General features: G+C 35.1%; 1 protein-coding gene across 1 annotated transcript; it reads right to left on the bottom strand.

Annotated features, from left to right (window-relative positions):
- Positions 1 to 4,282: 4,282 nt before the first annotated feature.
- LOC141700514 (LRR receptor-like serine/threonine-protein kinase RPK2) lies at positions 4,283 to 8,111 on the bottom strand. The gene has a single exon (XM_074504259.1). It carries the CDS (start codon positions 7,888 to 7,890, stop codon positions 4,498 to 4,500), a length of 3,393 nt encoding a protein of 1,130 aa, XP_074360360.1. The 5' UTR covers positions 7,891 to 8,111; the 3' UTR covers positions 4,283 to 4,497.
- Positions 8,112 to 12,284: the final 4,173 nt, after the last annotated feature.

The raw sequence follows: 12,284 nt of genomic DNA, 5'->3' as shown, positions 1-12,284 counted from the left end.
TTGTTCAAGTATGAGAGGAAAGGAGGCTGTAGTTGAAGAAATTGATTTAAGTCTGAGCCTTTCTTTGAATGGAAGATTTGGTGTGGATCCACAGAGAAATCATAAACTAACTGGTGCGCCTATGGATGCTAACAGGAGGTCCCTCCATTCCAGCGGCTCTTTAACAATTAGTTACTTCCAAAATCAAATCATTGAAGGTAACATACATTTCTTTTCGTATTTTTTAGCCACTTATTTGTGCTTGTAAGACAACTCTTTTCGCATTTGTATCCAATTATTTGTGTGTGTGATATTTTAATTGGGAGTCTCGGGGTATCAAAAAATGTTTAGCATGAACATCTAGTTTTTTCATATCTTAGATAGATGAAAAATGTTACTGCTCTAAATTAATTAAGCAGATACATTATAATAGATCATGAAAAACATAAAGAGGGTTTGTTTACGCGAATTAGTTCTTTATTATGCCATATCTGCACACAAATGAGGAGTTTGTTACTCTATAATATTTGATCTGTGGAATTGACATTGAAAGTATCATCTTCTGTCATTTGGAAGAACCTCACCAACTCCAGTTTGACATTTACACTGTTATTGCCTTCTTATCTTTGTAAATTAATTTTCTCATTTATATGATTCTATTTAAATGAACAAACAAATCACAGGCCATGGATTCCCTGCAAACATTGGATCAGCTGACAAAAACCGAGCTAATGGGAGAGAGTTCAAGAAAGTCTCAGAAATGCCACATGTTTATACTACCATCTCTGGGCGAAAGATAAATGGGTATCTGTCCAAGTACAACCAGGAGGAAACTCGTATCCTTTGTGCCTGCCATGCTTTTTCCATGACTCCAGCTGAGTTCATCAAACATGCAGGTGGTGGTGATGTTGCCTTTCCGGAGAGACACATCACAGTCCAGCCTGTTGTTGGTGATGGTGAAGTGGTCAATCCACATTATTAAGCACATCACATCATCTATCATAACTAGTAATAAGTCTGTTTGAACTCTTCTATTAGGTATCTGATTATATGTAGTTTTATTTGTTGAACATTTGGCCATCAGAATGTGTACTTTGTTACTCAAGTGTTGGTATGCTTTGTGATGTAGTTTGTGACTTGAATGTTGGTATGTTGGCATGGATTTGTGTCATTATCAGATGTTTATTTGTGTTGTGACTATCTTATGACCTGTGCAATGGGTATTTTATGTGTGTTATATAACTATCTTATGTTCTATATATTGACTTCATATCAGCATGTTATATTAACTATCTTATGCTACTGAGAGCATGATACATATATTATTTGTGCCTGTCATGGTAGGTCTATGACTAGCTAAGTGACTGCAGCCGAGTTCATTAACATGCATGCAGGTAGGATCAAATAGTTCTTACTCTTACTTCACTTGATCAAGAACATCATCATATAGCTTCAGCTCTTTTAATGTGGATCTAGTATAGTGGGATGGCTTTTCTTGTTTGTTAAGAATTAATGTTTTATAGTGGTTTCACCCTTACTCACTCCTCGTCTGATATTATGATCCTTAAATTTTTCGTAAATAAGTGAGAATAGCTAGATTTGTATCTAAATATAACCTATATTTTAATGAAAGGTCTAAGATCTGATTGTTAAAATTAAGAATTTATATGATTATTTATGAACAATATATGACATAAATTTAAAAATTATATTATTATTATTATTATATTTTTACAATCTTGTAAATCATTATATTTTTTAATACCAATTTCATAATCTAAATTAATTAATATGACTAAATATATTATCTAAGCTGAAAATACAATTTCAATTTTCTGTTGTGTGCACAAGGTAATGAGAACGTGATTAAAAGTTAAGTGACAAATTTTGGTTGATTGTCGTATTAGATTTGTAAATGAGTGTAATAATTAAGTCGAGCTCAAATGAGGGTGTTTGTTGTGCGGTTTGATTCGGTTAAAGGATAAAAATCAAACTGCAACTTGCGGTTTTATAATATCTTGATCTGCAATCAAATCACAACCAACTTACATTAGGAGCTGCTCAAGTTATTAAAATTCTTTAACAAGCCGAGTATTAGCTTCAAATTATTTTTAATTTGTTTATTATAAATATATTTATATGTAAATGTTCATTATTTTGTGTTTATTTATATATTTAATCGATCCAACTTATGAACCGATCATATTTCGAGTTTTTGTCAATATTTGATGAAATTGATTCGAATTTTTGAAATGAACTCGAGCTTATTGAATTTTTATGAGCCGAAATTCAAGTTTAAAATTAAAGATTCGGTTAAACTCAATATCGAGTCCGGATTTAAATTTTTTTAATCAAATTCAAGCCGAGCCCTAATTCCCACCTCGATATCGGAACGTGCAGTGTGCAGAATTTTTATAAGAAGCACTTCACTTTTTATTGAGCATAATCATGCATGACTCAACAGAATAATGCTCGGTGAGAACCGAAAACTATGCAGCTCCCTGTAACTAACTGTATATAGGTCTCAATTAAAGATGCAAGGGCAACTCATTTCAAGAAAGGGTTTTTTTATAAACCGAGAACCGAAAACTATGCAGCTCCCATGCAAGGGCAACTCATTTCAAGAAAGGGTTTTTTTATAAACCCTTGTCTGCATTTTTTTTCCATTGTTCAAATTAAACAATTTTCATCAAAAATGTTTTTTATTCTTCAAAATGATCAATTTTTTGCCAAAAAAATATAAATTACTCTTATATTAGTTTAAAATTTTAAAAATTATATATTAAAGTAGATTGAATACATTTTCCAATTATATATATTTTTTTATTTTATTCAATTATAAAAATTTTAATAAATTTTCGTTAAAATTTGGTTAATTTGACCGTTCAGAATTAAATGTGACAATGAAAAGGGACAGAGAAAATATTTGTCCAGTGAGCTCATTCTAAGTACTAAAATTTATAAATTTGGTTCATTTGGAATAGGGTAGACTTTGTAAAAGCAGAAGCCAATCATCATTAAAATTCAAAGCCAATTAAAATGAGTCACACCTGTAAATTTTAGGTGCTTAATGTGTATGCCCAGAAAAAAAAAAGTGCAAGGCCCTGTTGCTATTAAGATAGCTCTGGTTTAAGAACTCATTGATTCAAGTATCATTTCCAGCACGTTGGTGGACTTGGAAGGCCCATCAAAGATGAAGTTAGCATATCTACAACATCACTGACATGTTCTGGCTGAAAATTTTGGGAGTCTTTTTTGTTCTTTCTACTCTTCTACACAATATTCATATCATTAGACAAACTTAAATTGGCATCCATTTTTTTATTTTACTGGTAAACACTTACCGGTAGGCCCGTCTAGAGGCCAAGGCCACCGCCATATCCTCCACCCGTCTAGAGGCCAAGGCCACCGCCATATCCTCCACCCTGTGCATCTTGTACTTTGCACCGGCTTGTAGTTCTTGACCATCTACATCTAGCACTGCCTGGAAGTTTCCCAGGAATGACTGAGAATTATACAGTAAGACGATGACTATTATGCAAAGGAATGGAGAAATTTAAGGTAGCAGAAGAAACATATGGTATGGTGCTTCTTGAGTTCCTTTGTCCATTTAGCCTAGATGAAATATACCGTAATTTATCAGAAATGTTATCTAAAAATATTCCGGTTAGCCACCAAATACTTAACCCAGCGAATACATATTCATACGGCCTAAATCAGCAGCAGCTGCTGAAAATCAAACAAAATCCTTAACCATAGAACAAATGATAACTAAATTTGTCCGACGGGAGTTTGCAGAGCATGCAAGTATAATTTCCATTCAGCGAGATAAATAATGTACTAACTATTCAAATGAGCAACGATAACGAAAACTTATCAGGCTCGAGTGTTTAAAGACTGGAACACAGGGAACACAGCAACACGAGGGGCAACTCCAGATAAATATTGTATAGCTGGATGCACAAACACTACAAATTCACAAGGAGTGCTAAACTGAATCAAAAAATTTACCAGAAATAGTAATATCGAAATAAATTTACCAAAAATAAAGCATCCCCGACTGTTTCTTCCATTAATCAGTAGAGAATTGAAGCTAGATATCAGTATTTGACTGATTCTAAATCAGTTAGATGCCCCGACAAAACCGAAATCTAGTACAACTGATTTGGAGGCGAATCAAGCCAAGACACAATCATGATCAATCCAAGCTATTCACCCGACAGAAACAACACGAGCTAACTACGAACCAAAAAAAAAAGAAGCACAAAAGTAATATGCTTGTTGGACAATCTATAACTGTGGATCAAGTTAAATCTGATATTATGAAACAATACAACTCTACATGATTATTTCAATATTTCAAACATTCATTAACCAAAAAAATAAATAAATAAAAAGCCTACACAATTGCTTCACATATGCCCATCAGCTGATTATATTAATATTTAAAACATACAGTTGCTGGCTGTGCTTAGATCCTACTAATCACTATGTCATCAGCTGGTTGCTCCTATCTTGCTAACATGACGCCGGTTGAAGTTGCTTCAGCCGCCGAACAACTTGCTTCATAGTTGGCCTCGTAGACAAAGTTTCGACAGTGCATACAACTGCCAGGTGTAACACTTCAACCAGATCATCATGCGGACCTGCATCCCATAATCCTGCTGTGAAGAATTCTTTGGCACGTCCTTGCCGCAAAAGCATACATGCCCAAGCAACAATGTTGAAACCGTTACCATATGAAGAAAATGAGGGATCTAAGGCTTTTTTGTCCGAAATTAACTCAAGTAGCACCACTCCATAACTATAGACATCAGCCTTGTCAGAAACACGACAAGTCATTGCGTACTCGGGAGCTACATATCCAAAAGTCCCAGCAACGCCAGTAGTAGCATGGGTCTCTGATGTTCCAAGGAGTCTAGCTAATCCAAAGTCGGACAAATAAGCATTGAAGTCTTCATCCAACAATATATTGCTAGGCTTTACATCACGATGTAGAACACGTGGCACGCATTGATCATGCAGATATGCCAGCGCCCGTGCTATGTCCAAAGCAATCTTGTGAAGTATCCTCCAATCCACTGCTCTTGTAGATCTTTCCTGAATAAATTTCTCCAGATTACCTCCAGGTAGATAATTATAAATCAGAAACATCTCTGTCTCACTTGCATGATAGCCAATTAGGGTAACGAGATTAGGATGGCGCAATCTGCCAAGCGTTTTGATTTCTGCATCAAACTGCTGGACTCCTTGGAACCGTCCAACTGAAAGCCGTTTTATAGCAACCAAGACGCCCGGGGAAATTTCAGCTTTGTAGGTTGCTCCAAAACCTCCATTCCCTATGCAATTACTAGCATTAAAACTTCCTGTGGCACGCACTACATTCTCAAAGGATAAAGGAACCCCTATATCAGTGAATACAGTAACTTCCTTTCTGATAGACCCCCCAACCCTGGACTTTGGATGCCACTTTCGGGTGTAAAAGAACAGGACAATTAGAGCAAGCAGAACTGATACAATAGCTGATGCAGATGTTATGGATGCAATCTCGATCGAATTGAAACCATTATTGCTACTCTTTTTGCTGTTTTCGCTCACAGAAGGGGAAGCAGCATCATTTTCGAAATTCCCTCCTTGTTGATCTGAAGATGATCCTGACAAAGAGTACACGCGGCAGGGCTGCAGAAATGGGTTCCCAACGAGATCATTACATTTAATTGAGTTACTATTTAGGGGGACCGGCCCGGATAGGTTATTAAAAGACACGTTGAACACTGAAAGTGTAGTCACATTTGCCAAACCAGGGGGAAGCTGACCAGAGAATTTATTGTTGTTAAGCAGCAGAGTGGTGAGGTTGGTCAAATGCACAACAGTGTCTGGAATCTCCCCAGAGAGAGAGTTCGAAGAAACATCAAGCACTTCTAAAGACTGCAGCTTCCATAAGCTCGCAGGTACAGGGCCAGTAAGGTTATTTCCGGCTAAAGAAATAGATTTAAGATTACTGATCTGACCAAGACTGGCAGGAACCGCACCTTGTAAACGATTCCAACTCAAATTTAAAGCAACAAGAGAAACCAAACCTCCAAAATTAGGAATTGCTCCAGCAATCTGATTTCTAGAGGTATCCAAATGTATGAGAGACCTGCACATTGAACCAATTTGTGGAGGAAATTGACCAGATAATTCATTTCCACTGACATTAACAATAAAGCCCTTCAACATTTCACACTTCCCAAATAATCCACCCGGAATTGGTCCACTCATCTTGTTTTGGCCAGCTAGAAATGCATAAACAGTATGTGAACCTAATCTCTCTCGCGAAATTGGTACCGAAGAGAATCCACCAGTAAAGTTGTTGCCACCGAAGTTGTGCAAGATTGCAAGATTACCAACATCTCCAAATGATGGGAATGAAGTTGCATTTCGAGCTCCATATGCTAAAAATGAAACATATGCAGTTGAGGGAGTGTAGGGTTCAAAAGACTTATGGCTTATTGAAGGAATAAGAGGACAGGCACTAGAATTGAACAAGGGCATAGAACCGGACAGAAAATTACTGCTGACATCGAACAGGGTCATACAAGGAACTTGAAGACTCCCGACAAGGCCCCCTGTCAGCCTATTTGAACTCAAATCAAGAAAGTACAAGCCCTTGCATCTGGTTAGACCAACAGGAATTTCTCCCATGAAATAATTTTCGGCCAAATTCACCATTTCCAGGCTGTTGCAAGTACCCCAATCACTGGGAAGTTTTCCTTCCAAAGTGGCTCTTGGTGCCCATAATACCTTGAGCTTCGGAAGAGTAACAAGTCCTGTGGGAATTGTTCCTTGAAAAAAGTTAAATTCCATATGACCAGAGGTCGGCGACAAATCAGATTCTGACTCAGCACCGCCACTAAGAGGATCCCACAAGTTTGAGAACACTACAACAGATAACTCAGAACACTTTCCAAGTTCAGGGGGTATCATTCCACTCAAACTATTCCTTGAAACATCCAAAACTTGAAGTTTACTTAATTGTCCAAGTTCCATAGGAATTACCTCTTCTAGAATATTCGAATATAGCAAAAGTGACTGCAGCATGCTACAATTACCCAAACTGCTAGGTATCCCTCCGACAAGATAATTACTCGCAAGCTCCAAATGCTCAAGTTTCCGACAGCTAAATCCAATCTCAGGAGGAATCTGTCCACTAAGCCTATTAAACGACAAATAAACCCCTCTCAAATCCCCAAACTTTCCCAAAAACACCGGAATTGTCCCATTCAACTGATTCCCTGCCAAATTCAACACTTGTAATCCTCCACAACCCGACAACGAACTCGGAATCTCCCCTACAATCTCATTAAACCCCAAATTAAGAACCCTCAAATTCCTCAACCCTTTAATATCACTAGGCAAAACCCCTCCAATCGAATTCCCCTCGAGATCAAGAACCTCGAGTTTCTCCATCCCCCAAATTCCCCCCGGAATTTCGCCACTCAACCCATTAAAAGGCAATGACAAAACCCTAAGCTCACTTAACTTAACAACACCAGGTGAAATCTTACCACTTAACACAACACTATTACCACTACAAACCCTTCTAATCCCGAAACCATATATCGAAAACTTAGCATACTTATCACAAGAAAAAGAACCAGAATTACCTCCACCGCCAGTAACATTAACAGCCAAAACCCTAGAATTAGCATCACAGCTAACACCAAACCAAGAACAGTGATTAACACTTGCTGATTGCCAGCTGGACAGCATTCCAGTAGGGTCAGAAACAGAGGCTTTCATCTCCAACAAAGCTGATTTATCCGAATCGGGTCCAGAGAGCTCCGACCCGAAAACTGAAGCAAAAACCCAAAAGAAAATCAAGAACTTGAAGGGTTTGTGAGGGCTGTAGAATTTGAAATGACCCATTATTCAAACCCTTAAAGGGTCCAAGAAAATATAAAAAGATTGAATCTTGACGAGATTTTGAGTGTTTATTGAGCTTGGTTTGCTGAAAAACCCCAAACCCAAGCCCTAATTTTGGTGGTGATTGTAAAGATGGGTAGAGAGAGAAAGTGGTGAGAGAAGAGAGAGAAGGAAGACTCAACAGTGATTGTTCTTTGTGAAAACGCGTTCTTGTTGTTCTTTGTTTCTTGTCTTTCCTTTTTCTTCTCTCTCCTCCTCTTCTACCATTTTCTAATTTATTTATTTATTTATTTTGTGTTTCTAAAATTAAATAAAATTAAATTAATTAATTAATTTTAATAATAATACAAGAAATGGATTTAATTATTATCTTGGGGTTTTTCATACATATCAAATTTTTAAAAGGTTTTTAGAAAAATATTATCATTTTTAATAAATATTTGAAAATATTGGTTTTGAAACCGATTTGTAATTTGCAACCATGTTTTCAACTTAAATTTTGAAAAATATTTGTGAAATTATGTTATGTAAATTTGTAATTATACTTGCAACATAAAAAATAACCTAAAATAGCTGCACAATTCAGATTAAATGCACCTATTATGTAATATCATGTTAGAGTTGTTATTTAGTTGATATTCGTTTAAATTAATTACAATTAAGTTTTGTCGTTTTACTTTTAATATTAGCATAATTGTCTGTGCGAGTCACGGTCTCTTAAGCACTCATCAAAATAACTATCATTTTGAACCTGAGATGAAAAATCAAAATGATTTTATTATGTAATGAAATTTATGTTAACATATACAATATTGTTATAATTGAGTAATTTCATTATTGTAATAATTTTTTTGTTATAATATTTTCTTTTAATATTGTTGGTTGTTAGTTATATAAGCATATTCCCTATTTTAATCGAGAACACGTCATATTATAATAAAATATATTTTTTCTCTTTTTTTATATACTTCATCAATTTATATATTCTAATCATGCAAATTGAAAGGGAAACATGATGAAATTGAAAACTTATATTTGCAGTTATCCATGACATACAATTATATTTATAGATATTTTAATAAAAAGTGAAACATGTTATAAAATACAAATTTCTAAATTATGGATGTTGAGTACAAAATTTTATTTTATATTAAAGAAGAAACATATTTGTAAACGAATCAAGATCCTTCTGTTTTTTTAACTTCATATCGGATTCATTATCGTCCTCAACTTTTGTAAATGGTAATTACTATAAGAAACATGTGACAGTGTATTTCTCATAATTTTGGATCAAGAATTATATTTATGATTTTAACTTGAAATGCACAAAATTTCAGAATGATAATCTTGATATAACGACAAGTTTTTTTATGATATTTTTAAGGGGTTCAATGTTAAAATTGCCAATAAAATGGAAACCGTATATCATTTTGTTCACCGATCTCAGCGGGTTATCATTCGAAACATTTATGTTGATTTAATTATTAATATTTTTATCTTCAAATTTTAAAAATGTGTAACTATATTTTAAAATTATAACAATAAGAAAAAAAATAGGTCAATAAAATTATATATAAAATTTTGTTCACGGGTTTTTATCATAAAAAAAGATAAAAGTTTTATTATTAATTTTTCAAAACTTTACAAACATCAAACATGTCATAAGTTTTTTTAAGTAAAAAATTGTATTAGACCATCGGGAAAATTATACAATGGTTGGAAAACACTCGTACAAACCTACTGAATAAGCCCTTGTGATAAATCAAAATATGTATTGGCTGGTATTAAATAAGAACTTGCATACACAATTTAAATACATTATGTTGACTTCAAGCAAAATCAATTTTATTATAACAATCAGATATAAGTTTAATCATCCACGACATATTATCTGAAAACACTTATTTCATAAACTTTTAATCCATATGCTCGAGCGGTTTGTCCATTATGAACGTATAACACTCATGATACATCAACCCACCATGGAAGAAATCGCCTTCAATGTCCTCTCATTTTTGTAACATGTCGGTATTAAGGACCATATCAAGATTCAAGACTTTCGGGGCATTAACTAGAATGAAACTCGAGTCTTTTATCTGATCAAATAGGTTATAGACAACATCAAAATCAACTGGGTCCGTAATTTTTGTCGGAAAATCTTGAAAGTCTGGGTGATCAACAGATTTTATGACGGCTTATGTCAAATTTCATGTATGCCCAGTCCTAAAAATAATCTCATATGTGGTCAAGTTAGTAAACTTGATACACATTAGTTATTTAATTGGTATTATAAAAATATCAAACAAATTTTATTGATATGAGACATTACAAATATTTCACCTTATTAATAACATGTCTTCGTCGAACTCGTAATTTAAATTGACTAATAACCACACAGTGAATCGGTTTTTTATATCCAAAAATTAAAAATCTTATAAAATTCGTAGAAAATTGATCATAAGTCATAATTTGTTGATTCTGGACTTTCTGAAAAACTCTTTTTTCATAATTTACGACTTTTTTGTTTTGCGTTTTACAATAAAACATTGTTTAGAGGGTCAAAATGGCGAAAAACATCTTGCTCATAATTCAAATTGAGGAAAAGTTAAAAATTTGTGATGTGTCATTTTTGATGGGTTATTAATAATTAAATGAGTTCTAATGTGAATTATATATTTGTGTAATTTAGGTAAGTGACTATTTCTTACTCTGTATTTACTATGTAACGTATTTTGTTATTTTATATTACATGTTCGTAACTATTTGAGTTTGTCGTCGTGATTAGAGCAGTAATTTAGGCCAAGCGAGGCGAGTTTCAAACCGGGAGTAATTTGAGAAGAGGTTAATCAAGCCGAGCCGACTCGTTTAACTAATCGAGTTTAAATTTCTACCCGGACTTGACTTTTAATTTCACGAGCTATAACGAGTCAGTCGAGCCGACTCGTTTAATTTTACACTTAATCGAGCCTAAAACTTTATCCGAACTCAGCTCGTTAAATTTCATGAGTCAAGTTGAGCCGCCCGTTTTAATTAAACGGGCTAGAACCTCTGACCAAACTTAACACGTTTAACTAAACGAACCGAGTCGAGTCTGCTTAAACGAGTGCAAGTCGGACGAGCTCGCGAGCCGCCTGCCTCGAATTACATTTGTCTTAATCATGATTAAGATATCAATAAGTGATTAATAAGACAATAAAATATTTTTTTTGAATTTCTCAGTTTCAATTGTGTATCGAATCATATAATCTGGTCGCTCGATAGTGTGACATATAGAACTAGTTTACGCACGTTGTGGAACACATTAATTCATTTTCGAGTTTGTATCAACGAGGTTATAAACTAGCCACCATCAGATTATTGAATATAAAGTTGTGTCGTTGACATCGTGCGACCGTAATTTAGAATTGTGGGAATAGAATATATTTACGAGCTATTCTTCGATATATTTGTAAATAAATTTTTAGTTTATAAATCGACACACATAAAATTTTTTGACTCGATTAAAACTTGAGTCCATCGTAAACTTTTAACGAGTTGAAATATAAACAATTAAGTATTCTTAGTTAGGTTTGATTGGTTAGTCCTCGGGCTGTAATTTGAGTCGGGCAGCTCGCGAGGTCGGCCGACTCAAACTCGTTGAAGTGGGCTCGACTCGGCTCGTTTAATTAAACGAGTCGAGTTCTAGCAAATGTTACGACTCGTTTAGATTTGTTTAATTAAACGAGCCGGCTCGACTCTATTTGTGAAATTAAATGAGTCGAGTTTGCGTAAAGAATTTGGGCCGATTAAGTTTAAAACTAAATGAGCCGACTCGCACGACTCGTTAAAACCAGCTCATTTAGCTAAACGATCTTGTTCGACTCGACTTTTGAAATTAAACGAGTCGAGTTCTGACAGAGATTTAGGTTCCATTAGTTAAACGAGCCGGCTCGATTCAATTTGATTAATCTCGGCTCGAATTATGTCCGGCTCGAAATCCGGCTCGTCGCCCGAATTACCGCAGCTCTTTTTTCTTCTTTTTTAAAAAGTTACAGCATCCCTTTTGCCTAGCGTTAACACGATATGCGGGCCCCAATATCCAATAAATTAATGTATAGAGAAGGAATAGGTCCCATAAATGCCAAACAATTATTATAAAATCCGATCAATGTCCCGTTTAATACGAATGCCAACAAAGTCTTTCGGTTAACCGCCGGAGCGGGTCTCGAACAACGACCGGACCCCTGGGGTCACCGGTTCAACAAGTCTGCGGATTAAGGGGTCTATCTTTTCCATGGTGGTGGGGAAAGCCACGTGACTTGTCCATCACAAGCTGCCCATTGGCGCAGTGGGCCCCGCACTTTTGTTGAAATTGTCCTCCTCCGTGAAAATGATTTATATTTTTTTCGAAAATTGAT

This window comes from Apium graveolens, unplaced genomic scaffold (genome assembly GCF_009905375.1).
Source record: "Apium graveolens cultivar Ventura unplaced genomic scaffold, ASM990537v1 ctg2461, whole genome shotgun sequence".
NCBI lineage: Eukaryota > Viridiplantae > Streptophyta > Magnoliopsida > Apiales > Apiaceae > Apium > Apium graveolens.
This window is presented reverse-complemented; position numbering and strand designations above follow the sequence as displayed.

Bases quoted from the DNA above. Each gene is read 5' to 3' on its own strand.
- LOC141700514 (XM_074504259.1), bottom strand. From the start codon at position 7,890: ATGGGTCATTTCAAATTCTACAGCCCTCACAAACCCTTCAAGTTCTTG.